The following is a 25,697-nucleotide window of genomic DNA, read 5'->3' as shown; positions in this document are numbered from 1 at the left end:
AGAGGCTTGCTGCTCAAAAGGAAGCTATTAAATCAAGAGTTCCAAAAGGTGAAGTTGAAATCATCCCTTCGTAAATTTTACGGACGCCATCACGAGTTGGTTGACCGTTATGGAATAACCGTTTCACAAATGATACCGGATATGTTCCTTACGTCGTAACTGCAATCCCCGTCCCTTTCATTGATTTGACCTAATGAATTAAGACTATTTACCGGATTTGTAATAACATGAGCAACACGACGGGTGCCATATGTGGAGCAGGATCTGCTTACCCTTCCGGAGCACATGAGATCACCCCTAGTTTTTGATGGGGTTCGTGTTGCTTATTCTTTAGTTTTCTATGTTGTGTCATGTGTACTATTGTTAGTCTGTTTGCCTTTTTCATTTCTAGCCATGGCGTTGGCAGTTTATTTTTGATTTATGAGTCTGAATGTCCCTCTGGTATCTTTCGTCCCTCTTAGGGGCATAAAGGTAATGTATATATATTCAATAGAACATAAGATACATAACTGCTACAAATGATCTCGACAACAAATATAGGCGTGTCATAATCACTGTGTAGATACTTTCAATTTAGATTTACTGCATAACAAGTTTTAGTTGGTTAGACTACTGAGAAATCGAAATTTTAACGTAGGTTCGCGACCTGGTGATATTTTTAAAAAACCTTGTTAAAATAGAATTTCGAGTACCACAAGGATCAATCTTAGGACATGCCTCTTTTTGTATACATGTTTATATATATTAACAACCTTCCAGAAGGTCTACATTCAACAGTAAGACTATTTGTAGACGAAACTGTTGTCTGTTTAACATTCTTCTCAGACAACGACGGCCATAAACCACTGACAAGACTTGAACAAAGTGACAAAACGGGAAATATTTTAGAAAACAGAGTTTCATCCTGAAAAATGCAGCGTCCTCTCCTCACAGTCGCTAAAACGAAAAATCCTAGGACTACTAACTCCACATCCATACTCTTGATTATGAAAACATTGACTAAATACCTGGGCTACACAATCGCAAATGATCTAGATTAAGACACATAAACGACATCACAAGAAAAACTTACCAAATCCATGGTTTCTTACATCGAAACCTCAACATGAGCTTAATTATTAACATCCATCAAAAAGCATGCCTATAAAATTATAAATAGTCCAGACTACAAATGGAAAATCACATGAGAGTATACGACTCGTAACAAAAAAAAACCCACATAAATAAAATTGATAACATTCAAAGACAATCTGTACGATATGTATAACCAGCAGACATAGATGTATATCAAGTATCAGCATCATGATAACGAAATTATGAAGGAAAAGCGTACAAACTAGATGGAAAGAAGCTCGACTCTTCAAAAAATAATAACATTCAGCTTGTGCTATATGCAAGAAAAATATCTACAACTCCAACCATAAGGTTCAGTCGGACAGCACATCATACTTACCAATTGCAGATATTAAGCACTGTCAAGGTTTGGAAAACATTTCCCGGATATCGCCACAATAAAATCTCATCGCGTTATTCAAGTCACAACAGACTAAACCTACGACTAGTCAGCACACAAATTTGTTATAAACCAGTTTGTATTTATGTGCAACTTAATAGAATAATCATCATGTTGAATCAAAGTAGGAAGTATTTTGAAGAGGAACAAAATTACGATCACAGAACATCTGGACCATGAAAATGAAAATCGGTTTCAACTTCAGCTAAATACAGTTGACACCAATGAATTAACGAAACAATAATATAACGCAACCTTGCACACACGTATTTGCATTACGTTTGTAATTAATCTGTTTCGTAAACCAACCTAGCATCCAACAATTAAGTGTCAATGTAATCGTAGCTAGTGCCATGTATATGTAATTCTTTCGACCAAATACATTTATTTTTTTTTTTTTTTTTTTTTTTTTTACATATATGACTTTTTTTTTTTTTTTTTTTTTACATATATGACTTTATTTTCTTTAATTATCAGATGAACGAATCAAAACAACCACATAAGACCATGAACGGTTTCGATTTATCTATTATCAATCTTCCTTTATGAGCAAGGAATGCAATAACATACAAATAAATAATACAAACAATTATACAAAGCAAAAGCTTTATTTAACGGACAGGTTAAAACATAGACAAAACAGTCTCTACAGAGCTTTTACACAAACATTGACAATACACAAAACAATAAAGGTAAGACATACAATACACATAAATCATATATTTGAGCTTGCTTGCATGATACACAGACAAAAGCAATTGGAAGAAAAGACTTAAGTGTGTAATATATATTATGACGGGGTCATCAAATTACAAATGTTGGGAGCGGCCATTTAATTATCTGGGAGGGTTGGAGGCATGGTAGGTAGAATTTTCTCGCATTAATATTTATTTTTATGCATTGCGAAGAGACATTTTTTCCCACATTTTGTATGTTTGATTACTTATTATCAATCTGCCTTTGGAAAGTTTTTCGTATCTTACAATTGCAATGTCAGGTATTCAAATTTTCAAAATCCTCCTACTCAAAATGATTATCAGATGGTCGTCCCCTTTCTTGCTTTAAAAAAAATCAAATGTACATTTAGTATTTCATATTTTAGTTCAATGCCATCTATTGGACTATATTACATATAATATGCTATTATCCTGGATAAACATGCTCATAAAAATGTCCATCATTCAAATGAGATGTTGGATTATTTATCCATAGAAGGCACGTAATTCATCGTATAAATAGAATTGGTCATCATTTTCATTTTTTGTCATACAAGGAGTATCTGCTCCAATGAGTCAACTATATAGTGCTTTTAGTTACAGATATTCCAAAAAGATCATGAGAAAAATAAGTTGAAAAAATCAACTAATGCAGAATTGCATGAAAGACATGTTATCACTTTGTTTTGACATTGCTTGAAGGACTGATATTTTCATTTGACCACTCTTACGATTAAGTACTTGTATACAACAATTCAGAACAAAATATAACCATAAAAACATGTCAGTAAATACTTTTTAATATTATGCTAGCCTAAAGTATAAATGTATAATTGAGAAATTTTAATTTCAAAATTCAAACATAAAATTTAATAAACATTTCTTATATTAAATGACAATTATGTACAATTACAAGTTATTTTAATCAAAACTGTATAGATAAGAATATATTGCTGAAAGATAGTGCGACACATTACACACAAGAAATAGAAAACACACATTCTAAAATGGAATGTAATTATGTAGCTACCTAAGTATATAATAAATCTTGGATTTATTTGGATATTGAATGGCTGTCATGATATGTAACAATTAAAACTTGGTGTACTCTTCTGGACAGTATCCAGGTCCATTAACAGGTTCAGCAGCAAATCCTCGACTGAAAAAAATAAAAGATATATAATTGATTTGAAAAATGTATTACCTATAACATAAAAGTAACTTATGAATTTCTTAAAATAAGTGTGAATTCATTAATAAAATAAAATCAGTAACTTATATGAACGTCTAAATAAAATTTACTAAATGAAAATCGAGTAACCAAATAAAGCTCCTCACATAATCAGGAATTTATGCATTTATGGCTTTCATGTGTTTGGTTTGAGCATTCCTGTTAAAAGTTAAAACAGAAAAGTAGTTGAACATATACAGCACATAAAGTGTGTTTGTATTAATTAGCGTAATAACATGTAAGAAAAATTAAATATTATAACCTGTCTTTTTTCAGAGTTATATCAGAAATCCAAATTTACAGGCATTTTAAATCATTGTGTTTAAATTTTCAATGTTCCAAACTTTAATAGTTTCGACTATATCTGAAAATTGTATACTAACCTGACCATTCTACATCTATGTTCTTCTAGCCTTGGCGCTGCCTCGGCTGTATTTTTTACTGACATATCACTCCACAGACGTTCTCCTACTGCAGCTGCTCTTGGCCTGTGTAATACATACACAATATTGATGTAATGTATCTTTAAAGAATACATGTAAGCATATGGAATTCAATATTTCATAATACAAAAAGTGTATAAAAAATGGCTACTAGTAACTATATAATTTCCAAATAGATAGTCGTTTACTATAGGTCATAGTTTTTACATTTTATGCATGTTTGAACTGCATAGATCTTATAATACTTAGAATATGATGACTTCTACTTTGTACTTCTCATGGATTTTTCATTTGAAGTGCAAACATATAAGAAGTATTTCTCTTACCAAAATCGAGCAATCAAGTTGGTGTTGTCAACAAATTCACCCCACATACAAGTTTCACCTCCAATAATTAATTTCTTCTGTGCATCAGTACCTATATGGACAACACAAAAAAAAACATCATGTACAGTTTTGAGTACTCATAAACAATCCATAACGTCAACAAGTGTGAAAAAATATAAACTGAAATAAATCAAAATATTTACAGAATGTGACCAAAGTTTTAAAGAAAAAGTTAAGAGATAATATAAGAGATTTATGTCTTCATATCAATAAAAATATTTTACAGCAGTTTGTATCCCAATATATTCAGAACGTTTTGAAATGTTTTTAAGTTGCATTATTAATTTTCATAATTACCGTTAAATTGTTGTGGATCACAAGCATAATATTTTCTCCAGTCATCACCATATGATATGTAGTTCAGGTACCAACAAGATGATAGCAATGTTTTATACCCTAACTTAGTTACTTTGGCAAGTTCTTCTACATATCCACCCTTCCAAACTTCAACTACTGTATCTGGTTGTACCTATATTATAACATTGTATCAAAAAGTAAAATCATAAAATTACTGAACTCTGAGGATAATTCAAAACGGAGAGTCCCTAATCAAATGGCAAAATCAAAAGCTCAAACACATCAAAAGATGCTTTTTTTTCTGATTACAGTAATATTTTCAGAATTATTCATGTCTTCCAATATTGTAATTTCACAGAGGAATAGGTACCAATATTGAAATTCTCATTTACCTGTTCCTGAAGTTGAAGTTTTTAACCTTTTTACTTGTTTGAATGGTACGTGTTCTTTCATATATCATGCAGCCAATATCCTGCTTATTTTTAAAATCCTTTGTGATTAAATGTGAAAATGCTATAAAATATAAAAAATATATTTTACCATAGCTCCGTTGTCTATAACTTCTTGCCAAATAAGGTATCCTTTGTTTAATTTTTTACCAATAATATTTAACAAACTGAAATGAGAAAGGGCAGAAAAATCAACACAAAGATACTTTCAATTAAAATAAGTCTATTCAAAAAATTACATTTATAAAAAGAAAAAGTATTTTTGTTTTATTCAAAGTACATGCATTTTTTATTTCCACTGACTACTTCACAATATGCCTATTGAAAACAGGATTAGTACCCACTGTTGTTCTTTGAAATAACAAAAGCCTTTTGGTTCCTTGGATGAATAAGCTTTATGCTATGACTTCAATCATACATGGAAGTTCATAATCTGCCATATGTAAATATTTAGATACTGATATTTTCCATAGGCACACAATTTCAGGTGTATATATTGCTTAAAGCAACTTATTTAAAATCTAATTGGTTTTTATTATATTCTATTTGTATGGATCATGTTTGGTATCTTCAATGCATTGTTCCATTGCTGGCATACATGTTATTTATCATTCAATTTGGTACACTGAATATAATTACTATTGTAGACAACCTAGCTTCCATCAGTATCTGATATAGAGTAAATAATAGTTAAATGTTAAATACATATGATTTTATTTTCATGCAGCATATAAAAGATCTTTCAGTGAATGCAATTACTCCTGCACTGGAAATATCAAATCCTCTGTATGGACAGAATAGTAGAGTCCAGAAAGGCTAAGAATTTCTTTTACAGGAAGTACAGATAAAACTATAACTGACGAACTTCAAGCAGGCTACGGTAAAATAGAAAGCATACGTGTTTCTATGCATTTACGAAATATATAACAGCGAATAGAAAATGATCCAACTGACTGCAATGTGACTAATATAACAACATCATTGCACGAAACCCGTTCTTACTCAAGATTTATGTAGCTATCAAAAATAAGTATTGAGTGAAGTTATCACTTATATTAAGGATTTTGAATGTTAACCATGCATAAATATTTTTTTCTGACAAGCTTTAGATATGTTGAATGGGAATTTTAATATCTGTAAAGAACTATTGACACTTTTCCTCTGTTATTCTTTCTATTTCATACATGTTTGAAAGGAAGGCGGTCAATTCAGGTTTCTTACCTCTGCATGTAATATTGTTCCAGTTTTGAATAGCTTGTTCCAAAACTCATTTTTGACATGAATGTTGTTATATCTGGGTTGCTCTGCCTAAAATTAAAAATAACATCTCTTTTAACAAATCTGAATAAATATTTCCTGGATTGTTTGTGTGATGCACTCAACCCAAAGACCATTTGCCAAAGGTTTCACCTGGTTGCAAGGCATTACATTTCCTTCGCAGGACGTAATTGTTATTGGCTACATTCATATATACAAAACAAAATAGCTTAGTTCTAATCACATCACTTTTAGATTAAAGCAATTTTCCAATTTTCTTATCTTTATTCTATCTGAATTATGACATTTTTGTTTTTAGTTAGGTGTTATTCGTTAATATTCATGTCTGATCTCCTTCAGTTTAACATTTGTAAAAACAATAACTGTTCATACCAATTGCAACGTTATATAACACATTCTATTATTTATTTTCTTACCAACATCCAAATGAAACTTCATCACCACCAAGATGAATATATTGATCTGGGAATGTGTTTGCTACGTCACCGAAAAATGTTTCCAGAAAAGTATAGGTGGTGTTCTTAGATGGGTCTACTGGTCCATAGCTACCATCAAATACACCTTTACTGTAACATTTCGTCAATAAATCAGGAATACCTTTTCCCCAAGATTGAGTGTGTCCTGTGCAATGAAACAAAAATATACAAAAGGATATCTTTTATGAATTACAGTCATTAAATTTTGACAGAAATTATACTAAGATACTATTTAGATAATCAAATACTTTAATACTTGAGAAATAAAGAATCAAACAGAACTGTGAGGCATCCACTTCTTGCCCCTGATATAATATACAATTATAAATAATGTATATCTATTCGATGAAACATACCTTTTGAATATAAATACGTAACTTAGGGGACAATTCAACAGTGGTTGACTGATGTACAAATCTCATAAATCCATTGAGAAGTAAAATTTTTAAAAAAAATTCTGAACTCCGAGAAAAACTCTTAATGAAAAGTCCGTATTCAAATGGCAAAATCAAAAGCTCAAACACATCAAACGAATGGATAACAACTAGCATATTCCTGAATTGGTACAGGCATTTTCTTAAGTAATAAATGGTGGATTAAACCTGGTTTTAAAGCTAACTAAAACTCTCACTTGAATGGCTGTCGCATCAAATTTTAACATATTGAACAACGATGTGTGAAGAAATCAAACAGAAACAATAGGTAAAAATGTCAAAATAGGGGTACAGCAGTCAACTTGATTTATAATCTTAATCACTTAAAAAGAAGCAAATATGTAACAAAGAAGCACAAAACGGCATATAGCCTAAGCATATTAGCAAACATTAAAAAAAACTAGAATATAGAAGATATAAATTAGGGTAAAACAAATCTGAGGAACTTCATAAGGGATGTGAAGACAGGATAAGCGCCTCCTGCTATGTATGCATTGATATGCCGCAAGTCAAACTGTCACAATAGGGGATATATATAGAACAGGCAAGTGTTCTTTTATCTAAACATCAAAGACAACAAAAACATGTCGCTAGTGGGTCGAGACACAGGTTCATCGTATCGAACAACCAATTCGTGATGGTGTGCAGCAGATCTTCCGTATAACTCGGATGGAGCAGTTTTTGTGTCAGAAGCACACCACTTTTAATTATGTACAGTTTGGTCATGCACGAGCATAACATATTGATATTTGTACATGCCACACGATGGAACTTGGGGTATGTTACTGCTGAGCAATATTAAAAAAACTGACGAATGTACCAACTTATAAGCCTGCTATATTTGATGAGTGGTTTGGATAGTTGAAATACCTATTATTGTTTGTCAAAGATTCTATTATAAATCTTCCAACTGTGTCAGTATAAAAACGTTCAAAATATGAAGAAGACCTTTAAGTTCCTTACTGATATCAAGTTCACTAAGTTATCTGTGATGTAATGTATGTTATTGAGTGACAGGGCATCATCAAATTGGCATCAATACATCGGAAAGTGAAAGTAAGGAACTTTGTTTAATATATGCCTTTAAAAACAAAAAGTAAACATATAATTCAGTTCTCCTTACCTGGAGTGTCAAACTCTGGTATGACACGAATTCCCCTCATTCTCGCAAAACCAATAATGTCCAAAACATTAGAAGCTGTGTATATATGGCCAGCTCCTGGATAAGATCCCTTAAGTACAAATTTGACATAAAAAGAATATATACATACTATAACTTTAAGTATACTGTACTGAAACCAACTAAACTCTCGAGCGATTTTATTTCATGAGGAGAAAATAACGCAAATATAAATCGTTGCAAAAATGTTCAATTTGGATCTTTCCTTTAGATCTTTCCTTTAGATTTAGCTGCATTAAGTAAATAAAATTTAAGAAAGCAAATCGCCGGGGAGTCATGGAAGTGGGCTAGAAGCGACTAAACGCGGAAAAGTATCCTCGAAGATAAGTTGGTTTAACAGTATATCGATTGCTCAAACACCGAATGTACCGATAAGCCTTACAGTTGTTTTATATAATAACTTGCAAACTGATCTGCAATGAATTTATAGTAAAGGTCATGATAAAAGAGCATCTACTTCAGTTTAATTCTATTTGTCGGCAAAATTTCATAGCCGGTCACCATATTTGCCTCTTTTGAATATCAAATAACGTTCTTTTTATAAATCTGCATATTCTTTTCTATTTGTCGTGGTTACGTTGATGCATTGATTAGTATTTTTATCATTACAAGACAATAACAATCAAAACCAAGGAGTAAACCAAGACTCACAAAATCAAAGGACATTTACAGCAACAGTTATAAATAAGAAATAAGAAACAACACGAACTCCACTAAAAACCAGGAGTGAAATCAGGTGCTCCGGAAGGGTAAGCATTTCCTGCACCGTATACGGCACCCGTCGTGTTATTTCTTTGTACAGTTCGATAATGATGGAAGGTTATTATGACTGAGGAAGAATATCAGATATGATTTCTGACACACTTTTGTCATAATGGACGGCGACCGTAAAATTTCTTGAGTGATGACCTTAATTTGATTGATTCATAGCCCTGTCTTAGCAACTTTTGAGAAAGCAGTATTCCTCGTTCAACAAAATCAACGTACTTTGAGCTAGCTCTAGAGTAACGTATCGATTGAGACACATATACTCCATATGCTTGTGCCGCTGGTATGTTGCTACACAGAAATGGAAAGTTGGCTATAGGAAAATTAAAATGATCGCGTGTGTCATAAATTTTGGTATTTAACCTACCATCAGTAGTCATTTCGAGAAAAAGGTCTAAATATGAAGGAGATTTATCTGTGTCGGTAGTATCTTTAATTTCAAGCTCACTTGGATATATTAAATGTAAGTGATCACTGAATCTATTATTATTAAGAGACAGTACATCATCAATATACCGAAAGGTGAAATTAAAAGACTGGGCTATTATAGTACTATTATATAATAGTCTGTTGGAAGACCAAACCTCCAAATTCAACAAATATGTTGTCAATTAAAAAGTCCAGCATGACAGTGATATCTTCTTCGGTGTATTTTTTGCTTGACTCTGTATGATTTTTCACATAGAAAGCTTAATTCCTGCCCAAAACTAGATATTTAAAACGTCTAGTGCCCTTTTTGTTTAAGAAACATAAGCTGACGAGTTCTTTCAGTCGAGCTTTAAGTTTAGTATGTGGAATAGTGGTATAAAGAGTTGAATAATCAAAGGTTTTAATGTTGGTACAATGTCTTAATAATTGAGATTGTAAATTCACTAATAACTCTTTTGAATTTTTCAGTATCCACATCTGATTAACACCACTTCTTGATTATGCTGTTTCGGAATATTTCTGAAGTCCTTCTTTAACTGCAGTGAGTATGTCAGTTTGAATTTTAGAAAGGGGTTTAATGAACACTTGGAAGAACTTGCAATATATCTTTCCTTGTAAGGATTATAATACTTTTCGTGATTTCTAAATACCTTTTCGCTCATTTCAGGAAATGCTGCACTTGTATAAGGAAAAGATGGGTCGTCCACAATGTGCCAATGTAATACATTAAACTTGTTCTGCGCCATAGCTTCCTGTTTAATATAAATAATACATTGTCAGTTCTGAATCTTTATGGTACACAAATCAACAGGGAGATATTCAGGGATATGTGTTCCTTATTGCCAACCATTTGATTTTTTTTTTTAATTGAAATATTTCTTATATGTATTTTTCTTTTTTGGGGGGAAAGTATTTATCTATGTCCCCTTTTTGAAACCGAATCCTGTGTGATATCTAGTAATAAAAACACAAACACAAAATGACATATCATAATTAAAGCTAAAAAATGTCAATTCTTAAATATTTCTCAAAATGAAACCTAATATAATACTTTTTAATTCTTTTAAATATTTGACCATCGAAATGAGAATAGTATTCCACTTACTATATGTTCCTTGATGACGTCAACAGATAAGAAATGTCTCGATGTATCTATCAACATTCCACGATGTTGAAATCTTGGAAAGTCTGTGACAGTTGTTCCATTAATGAAATACTACAGAAAATATATCAATTGTACATCAGTATTTGAAATTAAACATAGCCATAAAGAACATTTAAGAAAGAAATAACAATATTTGAAGCAAACAAATTAGATGCGTGCACCTGAATTGCAGTGTGTAAATTTTAATTTAAAGAAATTAGTATTGTTAACTTAATTTAAAATTGCATCTTATTTCAATTAAAAAATAATTCAAATTTATCCCAGGCTTTAATATAATTGGTACGGATTTCGTTTATATGAGTGACGTTCTCGTCATAAGCCAAATAAAAAAAAAGTGACGAACAATGAAACCAAATTCTCATAAAGGTTTTGCAAAATACTACAAAGGCCATCTGCGGGTAGAAAGTGCCGAATTCTTCGCTGGTGATACCTCACGAGAAGCAATTAATGACATCGACCCATTGATTGTAATAATCATAATCAACTTAGAAAGGTACGGAAGCCGATAAGGGCCATTCAAAAAAAAAAAATTATGTCGTAATTACGACATAGCATGTCGTAATTTCGACATAACATGTCGTTATTACGACATCGCTATGTCGTAATTTCGACATAACATGTCGTTATAACGACATCGCTATGTCGTAATTTCGACATAACATGTCGTTATTACGACATCGCTATGTCGTAATTTCGACATAACATGTCGTTATAACGACATCGCTATGTCGTAATTTCGACATATCATGTCGTAATAACGACATCACTATGTCGTTAAAACGACATAGCTATCGCTATATATAAAAGAATATGTATTATGATTGCCAAGAGACTAAATGACACAGAAATTAACAACTATAGGTCATCATAATGCCCCCAATAATTAGAAAAGCCCCACATAGTCAGCTATAAAAGAGGGAGGAAAGATACCAGAGGAAGAGCCCCCGAAATGCTGTGTGGCAGACAGTGTTATAATTAATTATTAGCTCCCTTGGTAAAACTCCAAATTTTATATTTAATGTATTTCATTGTTAAATAATTTACATGAAGCTTAATAAGTACATATTTGTGAATTGCATAGACTTTGCTATTTGAATTCATTGGTTAAAGATATTTATTTATATTGTAAAGTTTAATATTTGCATCGTCGCAAAATCTTTGGTTACCTTCTTTGAATAGATTCAGTGAGAAACTTATATATTTTATAGATCCCATGTAATTATACCGACCCGACCGTGTATGTTAGGTCTAACAATCATTCCTACCAAGGCAAGTCAAGCTGTTCATCTCCCTACAAATAAGTGCAAATTTCAAGGCTTTTTGTTAAAAGTTTGAATTGAAGTCTTGATTGCTCTGATTCTACTTTCAAACGTTGGGCACGATGTTCCTACAACGCCTAGGATTTAAAACAGAATCTTCGAAATTTCATTCGCAAAACAAAATAAAAATAAAAATGTTAGAAAACACGAAACAATATTGTATCAAATTCAGTATATGTTTTAAATTATGTTTTTACAGCTCTTGATCATATACTAAGTAATATCTAGTTTATTTGAGGATTAAAATAAGAAAGCTATGTGAAAAAAACGGATGTCCAACGTTACATTTAAGAAAAACTGTTTTAACTCTTATGTATGGTGATCCTATTTCTTATTCTCTGATCTTCTTGATTCTTGGCAGGAACAACGACATGTGTTGGTTCTCTGTGCCGTTAAAGCCGTTATTTTGCCAAATTTCATTTGACTCGGTGGCTGCATATTAAGCTGGAATAAGAAAAATGTCCAACGACGTTTTTAATTAACTCAACATCTGAAAGTGAATTTTATAAGTAGATATAGCAGAAAATGAATTAAAAGAGTAAGACAATAATAATATCTAACAAAAGTACAAATATTTGCCTCATGTGAGTTCAAATATTGCTGATTCAATAAAATCTTCTCTACACAGTCGTTTTTCAAACGGTAGCCATTTTGTCCAAGTTGATATTTCATTTTTCAAATCAGTTAACGCGTATTTTTTATAATTGAAAAGAACAAAAGTTAGATACACGAAGAGTAAAAAATGCCAAGATTCTTTTCTTATTACCTACATATTTGGGTCTTAAAGGAATAAAATGCTTCCACACATTACAAAACGGTAGCCAATTTGTCCAAACGTCTGAAAACGCCTAAAATCCTAAAGACGCTAATTTCCGACGTTACATGTGCTAAAGTTTCAATTAAATGTTCAGGATAATTAAAACAAATCCTGTTATGAAATTTGGAAAAAGAGGTTGATGAGTGCTGCCGAAAAAAAAGAATAATGCATGTTGCTATAGACTCCGCCCGGGGACATAGGTTCGACACAGGTTAAATTTTGCAATTTTTATTAATCGTTTATAGCTTTTAACGATTTATTTAAAAGAATTGGGAAATGGGGAAAACATCCCATTACATGAACTTCGTCCAACTTTTGCAAAGACAAATTGGAGACACCAAGACAGTCTCTAAATGTAAAATGCGAATTGAAATTTATGTTACGGAAGTACTCCGAAATAGATCATTTAAAGTCGTCACTTCAGTAAGGTGCAATCACCAATATTAAAAGACTTAATACCAGTTCACGGAATGTTTTACTTTGCGATTTGTCCTGCTATTCATGTTATAACAGTCGTGATGAAAATAATTCCTGTACTAGCCGGAACTTTTCGTCAATATAAACTTGTGCATGAAATGGAGGTAATTGAAAGACGAATCCCAAACAGCAACGAAAACCGTTTCATCGAATTGATAAAAACCCGGGATTATATTTGCCGTTTTCGCGGTCGATCCAGGAGTAGATTACTATATTTTAGAATGTATATCAGAAGTTAAACGCTATATATGACTTGGGAAATAATTCTCAAGCCAAGGTTCAAGTAATTGAAGGGGTGTATTTCGACAACTTATTTGCCAGGGAAAATACACATTTAACCAAGGGTAAAAATGTTCGATTTACTTGCAGAGTGTCAGATATATTTGTATTGATTGAATTAAGATATAGAAATTTTACAATGACAGATGATATGCACCTTGAAAGTTAAACATCCTATGATAAAACAAAAATATGGAAAACCGTATACACATGTACTTCCGTCCCATCTTTCCTTCCTACATTACTTGCGACAGTACTGCATTTTTAGTTAAAATAACTTAAAGGGTAAACATCATTAAATCGATTTCCACAACTCGAGGTAATGTTTTATAAAATGACATCACAAAACGAACAGAACCAGAATCAACCAACAATATAAAAAAAACGAATAAAACTTGCAAAAATTAGACGAAGTCACAAACCCTCTTCGACACCGCAATGTGAAAGTGTAACGTCGTGTTGTAGGAATGTCGTGCCCAACGTTTGAAAGTAGAAATAGAGCTATCAATACTTCAATTCACCCTTATTACAAGAAGCCATGTAGTTTGCGCTTATATAAAGGGAGATGAATGATTGGCATGCAATGTCAGTCCTCATATATTTCCACGTCTTATTTGTCTATTTCAAAGTTGTCTGACTGAACAGCCCTTCCACGGCAGGTATCTTATAAAACTTAAATGGGATTTTAAAAATATATAAGTTTCTCACTGAAGGTATCCAAAGAAGGTAACCAAAGATTTTGCGACGATGCAAATATTAAACTTTACAATATAAATAAAAAAACCTTTAACCAATGAATTCAAATAGCAAAAGCTATGCAATTAACAAATATATACTTATTAAGCTTCATGTAAATTATTTAACAATAAAATACATTAAATATGAAATTTGGAGTTTTACCAAGGGAGCTAATAATTAATTAATAACACTGTCTGCCACACAGCATTTCGGGGATTCTCCCTTTGGTATCTTTCCTCCCTCTTCTATAGCTGACTAATCGGGGGCTTTTCTAATTATTGGGGGCATTATGATGACCTATAGTTGTTAATTTCTGTGTCATTTAGTCTCTTGGCAATCACAATACATATTCTTTTATATATAGCGATGTCGTTATTACGATATAGCTATGTCGTTTTAACGACATAGTGATGTCGTTATTACGACATGATATGTCGAAATTACGACATAGCGATGTCGTTATAACGACATGTTATGTCGAAATTACGACATAGCGATGTTGTAATAACGACATGTTATGTCGAAATTACGACATGCTATGTCGTAATTACGACATAAAATATTTTTTTTGAATGGCCCTTATCGGCTTCCGTAGAAAGGTCATATTAACTCCTTTTCCTTTGTTCTGAATGAATGCTGTTCTTCTACAATTAATGTTAGAAATGGGTATCGTATGTTCTAAAAAGAATCAGCTCTTCATTGTTTGTATTTGGGTTTGGATTGTCAATTAGTAGTAGGGATCAAGCATCCATCAAAGAGAATATATTTAAAAATGTAGACACGAAAATCTGGTCCACCAAAACGGATACGTTGATGGTCATCAATGATAGTGAAAAGGGCTTAAAAGACAACAGTATACTTAATTTAAAGAAAAGTGAACCATGGATAAAACCATTATGCTATAAGTAAACATGAAGTACCGTGGATTCATTATTATTCGTTGGATACCAATTTTCGTGGATTTCGTGGGTAAAGGTGAACCACGAAATAAAATGTCCAACGAATGACAAATTTCCTATAGGCTTGTACGCAAACTTCGCCAAAACCACGAAATTAAATATCCCCGGTCATGTAAGCTCTCTTTAATCCACGAAAGTTGATACCCATTAAAATAGTGAATCTACAGTATTTCAATTGAATGTACAAAGCAATAAAAATAATACTTCATTTGAACTTTGGTGAATAGTTGTCTCATTGGCAATCATACCACACCTCTTTATATTTATATTTATGTAGAGGGTACTTTTTAGCTCTTCCAGAAAATTTGTTTTCACTTTCGAGTTTTTATAAAATTTGTTTTCTGTTCTGTGTTTTTAATCTACTTTGTCTCTTTGCCTCTCTGTATGGCTGCCTTCATCGCTGTGTGACCTTTGTTTGTCCACTTGGTATCTTCTTAGATTTAAGAAGATAAATGTTTTTGGAGGGTTTTCTCATCTACGTCGTTTTCAAATACCGCATACCAACATTTTAAGATATAAATAAGCCGAGATGATCTGTACCTTGTGTATAAAAGTATATTGACAGAAATCATACCTGAAGACTACGTCTAACTATAATTTGACTAAATGTTTCCAGTCCTCTGAGGGCACCCCATACTTCATTGGCATTGATAGTAATACCAGATGCACTGACAATAAGATCGTCTAAAATGATAAAATTCATTCTTGATTATATTAAATTGGTTGACTGAAATTCAATGGTACCAAAAAGATACCATGTGTATAAAACTTCTTATGGATACCTCCCGTACTATTTTATGGTTGGAGCTATCTGTCTAGTACTGTTGTGATACATAATATATTGTCACTTACGATCAGACTACAGATCAATGATAAAAGACAATTAAGCTCTGTGTAATTTCTATTTTTCGTTTAAAAAAATCTATGATATTAAATAAATGGGATAAATCACAGATTTTATTAAAACATTGCATACAACTTAGCCACTTTGATCTATATTACTGAAAATCGACACAAAGGACATTTATTTATTTTCTTTTCTTAAATGCATCCTTCAAAATGGATAAATATTTGCGAAACACATGCATCATTAATTTGTCTTTTAAAACCATAAAATCGCTTAAACTGGGGAATATAATTTTCTTTAAAAATATATGTACATAAAACCTTTGTTGCATACCATCTAGATATATATTTTCAACTACTGGACCTAATGATTGAAATATTTGATTGATTGGGTGATGCACGTTTACTCCCCCAGTGGCAAGTATTTAATGCCTATGCATTATGATGATAATCGGTATTTTTTAATGCCACTTGAAATGATTACATTTTGATATGACGTTAGAAATTTTTATATCTAAAAATAGACATATATTGAGCTATAGGATTAACGTTCCTATTTGACGCCGTGCACGAAGTTGACGGCAACTGTAAAATGCGCTTTTAAAAGATGTTTTATGCAACTTTGTTAAAAATATCTTTTAAACAGGAAGGATTTTTGAATGATAAAATAATAAATGCTAGCCAATAAAATCCACGTTGTAAAAAAAAGAGGAGTATAATGAATGTTTACGTTTAAAGAAATGTAATAAACAAAGTGTCCAGTGTTTTTGTTACGCTTACGTTTTCTGGGGGAAAATGCCGACGTCGTAAATGATTTCAGTTATTTGAAGACGTTGCGTTTGTGGACTCATATTTATGCACGCCGTCAATTGCGTTCGGACGTGGCTGCGTATTTATACATCCCGCACAACCAATCTGATGCTCCTTGTTTTTTACTATCAACCTTTTAAAGAACTACATGAGCCACATTTCTTTGAGCTGTGCTTGGCTTTGCAGGATACTCAAATCAGCTTCATCTATTTACAACTAAAATATACCAAAAGATGATTTTCGTAGTGACATTTCAGTCGTGCCTGAGAATATATATTCAATCATTCTGAGGGTTAAAATCTCATAAACATGTTTAACCCCGCCGCAATTTTGCGTCCGTCCCAAGTCAGGAGCCTCTGGCCTTTGTTAGTCTTGTATGATTTTTAGCTCACCTGACCTGGAAGGTGAAGTGAGCTTTTCTCATCACTTGGCGTCCGTCGTCCGTCGTCGTCCGGCGTCCGTAAACTTTTACAAAAATCTTCTCCTCTAAAACTACTGGGCCAAATTTAACCGAACTTGGCCACAATCATCATTGGGGTATCTAGTTTTAAAAAAATGTGTGACATGACCCGGCCAACCAACAAAGATGGCCGACATGGCTAAAAATAGAACATAGGGGTAAAATGTAGATTTTGGCTTATAACTCTGAAACCAAAGCATTTAGAGCAAATCTGACATGGGGTAAAATGGTCTATTAGGTAAAGGTCAATTTTTAACAATTTTCATAATTTTTTGTCAATTTTTGTCAATTTTTAGAAAATATAATCCACTGTTATTACTGGGCCAAGTTCATTATAGATAGAGATAATTGTAGAAACAAGAATGTTCAGTAAAGAAAGATCTAAAAACACATCACGATCACCAAAACACAATTTTGTCATGAATTTATCTGTGTCCATTTTTTAATATGCACATAGACCAAGGTGAGCGACACAGGCTCTTGAGAGCCTCTACTTAATTTTAGTTTCTTGTGTATAATTCGGAGTTTAGTATGACGTTCATTATCACTGTACTACTATACAGATTTTTTAAGGGGACGCCTGAAGGACGCCTACGGGTACGGGAGTTTCTCGCTACAGTGAAGATCCATTGGTGGCTTTCGGCTGTTGTCTGCTCTATGGTCGGGTTGTTGTCGCTTTGACACATTCCCCATTTCCTTTCTCAATTTTATGAGTATATAACTTCCAACACGCTGAACATATATCTTTGAGTTGATACGATATTCCAGAGCATGTATTCCAGATTTTCGTATCTTAATTTCTTTGGAAGGGATGATGCTTACAGGAAAGTAATTAAAACACAAAGTGGTAAAATCGAACCCGTCCTTTCGAAAGTTTACCGATGCCATCACGAGTTCGTTGACTATTGAAACATAATTGTCAGAGATGACCACGGATATGCTCCAGTACTTTTAACCACAATGCTGCCATCTTTTCCAAATTGTGACATTGCCATGCAGATTAGACCTATCACCACATCTGTACTTATAAAATGTATCATGCGTAACACCACGGGTGTCACATGTCTATCAGAATCATATCAAGGCATTTGTACTTACAAAAAAATGTATTATGAGTAACACCACGGGTGTCACATCTAAGTTGTTACCTAAATTCAGATCCAACGTCAGTTTTTTGGTTAATGTTAGTGCATGTATATGTCTTTCTTTATCTTAGTGTTTTGAAGTCATGTCATCGTTTTCCATTACTTTGCAATGGGAAAACGTTCTCAGTTCTATTTCTTCGTCTTACTACACGTACTATGATGAGTTTGGTGTCCCTTCTGTTATCTTCTGTCTCTTCTCAATACCATGCTAATGTAGAGAAATTTCAATTGACACACAGCTTCTGTTCATGCACAATTACTTTCAAAGTAGCTGTCGTTTTTGGACGATTAATGCATTGAAATTGGGGCATATGGTTGGAACCCCTTTTTTATTCTGGGTTGGGAACCCCCTTTTAAAAATGACTCGATCTGCTCCTGCTATATTACTTTATTTGTTCTATTTCAGTACCATAATTTCAAAGTGCTGGATTTGTACTTCGTTGAAAGTAATATTTGTTTACGTTTATTAATGTGTTTTATGAGGCAAAACTGATAAACTGTTTTCAGTGGCGGATCCAGAGGGGGGGGTTCCGGGGGTTCGCACCCCCCCTTTATTTTGGCCGATCAATGCATTTGTATCGGGACATATGTTTTGCACCCCCCCCCCCTTTGCCCTGGGATAGCACCCCCCCCCCTTTGGAAAATTCCTGCATCCGCCCCTGCTGTTTTGTAGCAATATGGTACTTTTTAAGTTGTTACACCTTCTGAGTTCAGAAAAAATATTCTATCAAATTATAGACAAAAAAAGAAGTACTATGTATATATTTATTGTGCGTTCATAACTTCACTACGAATGTACAAAACCAAAACTTGTAGTACGAATATTGTACTTTAAATTTATGGAACTTAAATACTAGACATGCTAACAGTACACTAGTTTGAAAGTGCTACTACATGCACATCCCCATACATTATTTAGGCTCATTTTGAGTACTTTAAAGTAATAGTACTAGAAAACTGCACGTTCAAAACTAGTTGTGTTTTTCACGCTAAACTGGTTGTATGTTGTAATCATCCTTATTGTGTCAGGTATTGGTCGATTGGTCAATAGCAGTTCCTTATCGTGAGTGGGAAAACAATTCCGCCGAAATTTAGAACAAGTTTAGATACTGAATAACCTTATATAATTAAACTGATATAAACTAACCCCAAGAAGAAAGACATTGCTACTCATAAAAATAACCACTTCAAGTTTACATTAATCCTTCAATTTTAACCCCAGGTGCTGGGGGAAATACATGTAATGTTAAAAATCCTAAATTCTTTCGCATTTTAACGTATTCTTGCAATTATCTTTACGATTTAACCATAAAACTACATTTTTTAAAGTATTCTTGCAATTATCTTCACACTTTAACCATAATTCTACAATTTTTTGTTACCGATGTCCCTCTATTCATAATAATTAAGGATAGTTATTATGTACAAACAGGAAAACCGATGTCGAAGTTCCTTATGTTTACATATATTAGATGCATACTTACAAGATTCGTCCGATTCCAAACTTGGAAATTTGGCACATTCCGACTTCACTTTTACGGATGCACTGGTCAACGAGTTTCCGTTGTCTGACCCATGATGGGGTTGAAATTTAAGAGTTGTGCCGAAAATTATTTGCTTATATCTATCAAACGCTGAGGTAAGGATGTCACAGGTTTCGCCAGTCGCTTCAAATCTAAAACTTGATGGTTCTATCTGATACACGTTGCCTGTAGGTGTATATTTCTGTGGCATTGGCCATGGTGCTCCTATTGTTGGATTAATAGTCGCATGCAGATTTCTTGAAGAACATATCACGAATTTTACTAGCAGGAAGAAAACACCGGTGTTTACGTTCGACACCATTTTGTGTGTACGATAAGACATCACATGATATTTTACCTATTATCATGTGAAGAAAATCAATTACCGTATTTATTCTGTATAGTGAACATTGCAATATAATCTAATAATAGTTTACATATTGATAACAGTATGTATTAAACTATAAATATTCTAACTTATACATCACAGTGTAGATACTATTCTGTACGCTATCCGGAAGTCGCGATTTTCGAAGCGAGAACTTTTTGGATCACATTTTAAATTTGATGGATATACTGAATTAAACGGTAAGTTGATCATCTGTACATTGCTTAACCCTCTTGCTGCCGACCGTTTTTCAAGGTTGCATTTCATATGCCGGAAAATACGACAGCTCAACGTCTGTGACGTAACATGCCAAACAACAACGTCATTCGATATATGACGTCACGACAAAATGACCACTACATTTGGGACCAATTGGAGAAAAACATAACCCTGTTTATTCTTCCGTATTTTAATTGAAAGAGATACAGCATTGATAAGAAGCTTGCATAAATTTATCCATGGACATATGTGTCCCTCCGGCACTGCCGGTTTGGACATATGTGTCCCTCCGGCAGCAAGAGGGTTAATGATTAATTCAGCCGACATCGATATTATAGGATTAAACACATTTTTTCTAGAGGTTATTGATGTGTAAACCGGGGCGATTAATTCTTCAGCCAAACATTTTTTTTCATGGCTACTATATCCAGGTGTGTTGATAAGTCGTTATCCTAAGGCTATTTTTTTCTTATTTTTTCTGTAGACTTAGCTTTCATTTTTTATTACCATGCATTGTCAAGCTTGGTAACTCATAATTATTTGTCAGTAACTAAATGTACGATGCTGTCCCATACTGAACCTTCTGACCTTGTTTGTTTACATTTAAATTTCAATGGCGTCAAAATCACGTGATGACAATTCGTTCTACCCAATCAAATTGCTCTACTGTCAATTAGGGGATTTTTCAGTCTACGGCAATTACGTTATTTCTTTGTGGGATATTGCTTCAAAATAGTTTGCAATAATTTTGGGTTTTATACAACAGGAAAACTATTTTTTTGCCATCCCTTTTAACATCAATGGAATTCTGTATGAATATTTACCTACAGTCATGATGGTCAGAATATCGATCTTTTTATAATGAATAAAAAGAAAATTGTATGAAAAATAAATGTAAATTGTTTTTTATTAACCTACTCTATATTCCTGTACAAAATTATGGCATGGGCATCGTTTTTTCAATTAGTTTTCCTTTCATTTTGGTTGGGCTTTTTTCGCGGGAAAATCGCAAAAGACGTAAGGAGCATGTCATTTTAAAATTCCTAAAAATACGATTTGCTTGACCTGTATTGCCTGCCACAAGATTGATGACGCTGAATGGAATGTACACAAAGCGATGGAGGCCGGAAGTGGGATTTTGTGAAGTTCTAGAATGTTTTTAGACATTCGGAAGTCGGGATTGAAACGGGCATTAGAAAATTGGCATTTTTTAGCAATAATTGAGAACAACAATGAAAACTTACCTTCAGAAATGTATTTTTATTCAAAAGTGCAGAAAAAACGTATTCTCCTCTGTTTTTCTACGCCGGAAGTAGCGTAGTGACGTCAGTGCGGAGTTTCCCCGTGTGTTAAGTTCAAACACAAATACCTAACGAACTGACAAGATGAACGATTTTAGACTACGGTAGGATATATATTTACCATCAAAAGCACAATGGCAAGTCGTAACTAAGGAGTACGCCGCCATCTTGACTTTCTAAAAACCATAAATGTCCGATAAATACAACGGAATCTTAAATGAAATAGCACCTACCTCAAAAACTTCATTTTAATTAAATTTTATCCGAATTTGAAGCGTACACGTAACGAAATAATCTTTCCCTTGAAAATTTCCATTCGTATGACGTCGTGTTTTGCCATGACGTAAATTCGCCAAATCCTTCATGAAATTTCGCGGAATTTTATTAAATTTATTTTTTTGTACATTTTCGAAGCTTTAGTGCAATAATTTTTTTTCTTTTTTTTTGTTATATATGCACTAGAATAGTCACAACTGTTATGCAATTGTTTTTTAATCTCAATTTGCTGAAAATCCCGGGATCACTGCAAGCTTGTGTATCGCGCATGAATAGATTACAAAAGTAGTTTCGGAAACATGGTTTATCGAAGTGTAAACTTAGAGAAAAATTCTAATTGACCAATCCAATTCAAGTATTTATAGATATGCAAATCATATAAGAATTATTCTCAAATGGTTTAGAATTAAATTCTGCACATTCAATATTCGTGTCTTTGCCTTAATCAAGAGATTTTCAAGTGCATCACTAAGAAAAATCAGTCGGCGAACCTAAAAACAATCTTTTTGCCCTCTTAGTGTACAAATTAACGTAAAAACCAGATTTAATTAACTCAAGGAAGTATATTTCAAGTGGTGGTAAAAGTTTCAACCAGATCTTTGAAGATTTCTCACTGTACGATCAGTCTCGCTTGTTTATTTTAAAACTGTATGATCAGTCTTTATGTCACTGTATTCTAGTGGTGATTTCAAAGTTATTTACGATACATTAGAAGGTGGCATTTTTTCTAAATAACACAAATATATTTCAATACATTCACATCCTGAAAACTTATGAAACATGTTTTAGCTTGATAGGGTGTACTCGACTTACTACATTAAGTATAAGGATGTTTAAATGTTGCTAAAATAAGAGGAAGGTTTGATGTATACTAGTATATAAGTTTCAGAAATGTCCTCCGTTATACTTAAAATTGTACAAACACACAGATTTAGTTGTTATATAAAAATGCATGTATTTACACACATTCAAGGCCGTACTGTAGCCTATAATTGATCACAGTTCCTTCACTTTGTTTAAGATGTAGAGCTATATAAAAAAGATGTGGTATGATTGCCAATGAGACAACTATCCACAAAAGACCAAAATGACACAGACATTAACAACTATAGGTCACCGTACGGCCTTCAACAATGAGCAAAGCCCATACCGCATAGTGAGCTATAAAAGGCCCCGATAAGACAATGTAAAACAATTCAAACGAGAAAACTGTCTTTTTGACACTCAATTGTACACCACTTTGTCAAGCGGGGGGTTATAGTGATAAAGAAGTCCGTCTTTCCGTTCGTCCGTTGGACCGGTACAATATGTTTCGCCGGTTTTGTAAGCGCATCTCCTCATAAACGACTTAATATACATTGGGGGTTCCGGCCATTTTTAAATGGAGAGGGGTCCAATCCAGGAGAAAAGGGGATTCCAAATATATGTTCCCATACAAATGAATTGATAGTTAAAAAAGGGTTTCAAACTGCCGGATCCCCTTTTTTTGAATCCGTCACTGATATAACTATTAATTAATCTTATTCGGATTCCTTATCATAAATGATAATGACTGTATTGTGTACCGTCTATTTCGAATTTTAGTAAAAATCTTTTATGGGGTTACTTTATATAAGATACGGACTTGAACATTACATTATATGGGGGCACCCATCAGGTATTTCCAACACCTCCTAAACCAATCATTAAAGTTTTCTGAAATTGCTCCATTTTTACTCGATTAATGCATTAAGGACCTTCTATTTCTGTAAACTTACCAAAATTATATCACATGAATTATCCCCCTACGCAAAGCTGTCTTTATCCATTTTTTGTTATTTTAAAAGACAAGCTTGATTTATGTTATCATCAATTGGTCAACGGCGGACGGTGTAAATAATCTTTAAAAATGTAATAGCTAAACATGAAAGTCCACAAGCGAATCATGTTTTACTTTTTAGGCATTTGATTTTAAATAAGACTGATGGAACAAAAATACAATTATTTTGCCGTCTAAAAAATTCATCAGAAATATATTTGTATTGTCTGATGAAAGTAATTACACGTTATAGTTCCCTAAATAGTTCATAATATCACATATACACGTATGTGATCGTATATACCTTCAAATTGCTGTTGTTTTTTCTTCAAAATCACGACTGGTCATACAGTCAAAAAATCCGAAATCGCTTCTAGAATACAGTCAGTTCTAGACTGATCGTACAGTAATTTATTTTGGGATCCTAAAGGAAAACATATTTTTTATGGGAAATACGAATATTCTACTTAAATACGAAAAGAATATTGAAACAGTATATATTTAACTGTAAACTGATGCACATATTTGAAATAAAAGATTATTTGCTTTGTACTACGAGAGCAAAATTGTTCATCGATTTCACTTTTTTCTACCAAGTTGATGTGATGCACACGTATATTTTATATTCTAATGCATGTTTTTGTTACAGTTACTCATATTTATGATGCTATATATACCTTGAAGATGTTCAAAGCACTTTGTAGATATAGGAGTAAACAAATGATGAGAAAAGTTACCGTAGGCAAAACCGTCCTGTTAGCCAGTTGGAAATCATCGCTTCGAAAATCGCGACTTCCGGATAGCGTACAGAATAGTATCTACACTGTGATAATTGTTCACCAAAAATCTGTAAAGGGTATCGCCTGGCCAAAAAAACATTGTATCTTGATCGAACCAGTTCGAGGTTGCGAATTTTCCCTTTTTTGGGGGCTACTTACACATTTTTTTACTGAACACTTTATTTCTCTTATGGGGTCATAAAATCTGATTCGATATGTGAAGGAAAATGTTTTCTAAAATGTGGGTATTGTGGTAAAAATAGATGTGAAGCATATTATTTTAATATATTGTGTTTAACATTTTAATTTAATGTGCCGTATATTAAAAAATAAAGGGTTTATCATTTTGATATTTTGTGCTTCACATTTTACAATTTATGTTTATACAGTGTAAAATGCTGTTTTAATATGATTTACTATATCATAAATTATTTGACTTTTATTCATTGTTTATAGATAAAACTGTTTCTTCATCTCAGTTAGTATGTTTAAACCCTGACGTTTTTTTCTAGTGATTATACATAATCCCTGAAAATTTAAGTGATTATATATAATCCCTAAACTAGCCAGTGATTCTACATAATCCCTGAAATACATGATCACTGATTATACAAATTCACTGTAACGTATAGATGATGTTCTTTCACTAAATTATTCAAAATTTGGTGACTGTGTTGAACGCATCTATCCCATTGAACAAGAGATAAAGGATACAACAGATACAGTTAAGTCGGCATCATATCTTGACTTAATCTATAAATTGACAATTAGGGTCGGTTGAAAACAAAACTTTACGAC

The 25,697-nt window shown here is 32.9% G+C and overlaps 1 protein-coding gene across 1 annotated transcript; it reads right to left on the bottom strand.

Moving 5' to 3' along the window:
* Nucleotides 1-3,013: 3,013 nt before the first annotated feature.
* Nucleotides 3,014-20,483, bottom strand: LOC143072118 (beta-hexosaminidase subunit beta-like). Its single transcript, XM_076246921.1, has 12 exons — nt 20,100-20,483; nt 15,929-16,038; nt 10,706-10,816; nt 10,251-10,352; nt 8,347-8,455; nt 6,730-6,934; nt 6,257-6,343; nt 5,127-5,202; nt 4,587-4,758; nt 4,230-4,320; nt 3,844-3,948; nt 3,014-3,388 (listed from the first exon to the last, which is right to left on the bottom strand). Exons 1-12 carry the CDS (start codon nt 20,479-20,481, stop codon nt 3,322-3,324), a joined length of 1,617 nt encoding a protein of 538 aa, XP_076103036.1. The 5' UTR covers nt 20,482-20,483; the 3' UTR covers nt 3,014-3,321.
* Nucleotides 20,484-25,697: the final 5,214 nt, after the last annotated feature.

This window comes from Mytilus galloprovincialis, chromosome 4 (assembly GCF_965363235.1).
Source record: "Mytilus galloprovincialis chromosome 4, xbMytGall1.hap1.1, whole genome shotgun sequence".
NCBI classification, from domain to species: domain Eukaryota; kingdom Metazoa; phylum Mollusca; class Bivalvia; order Mytilida; family Mytilidae; genus Mytilus; species Mytilus galloprovincialis.
The sequence above is the reverse complement of the archived record's forward strand: the minus strand, read 5'-3'. Positions and strand labels throughout refer to the sequence as shown.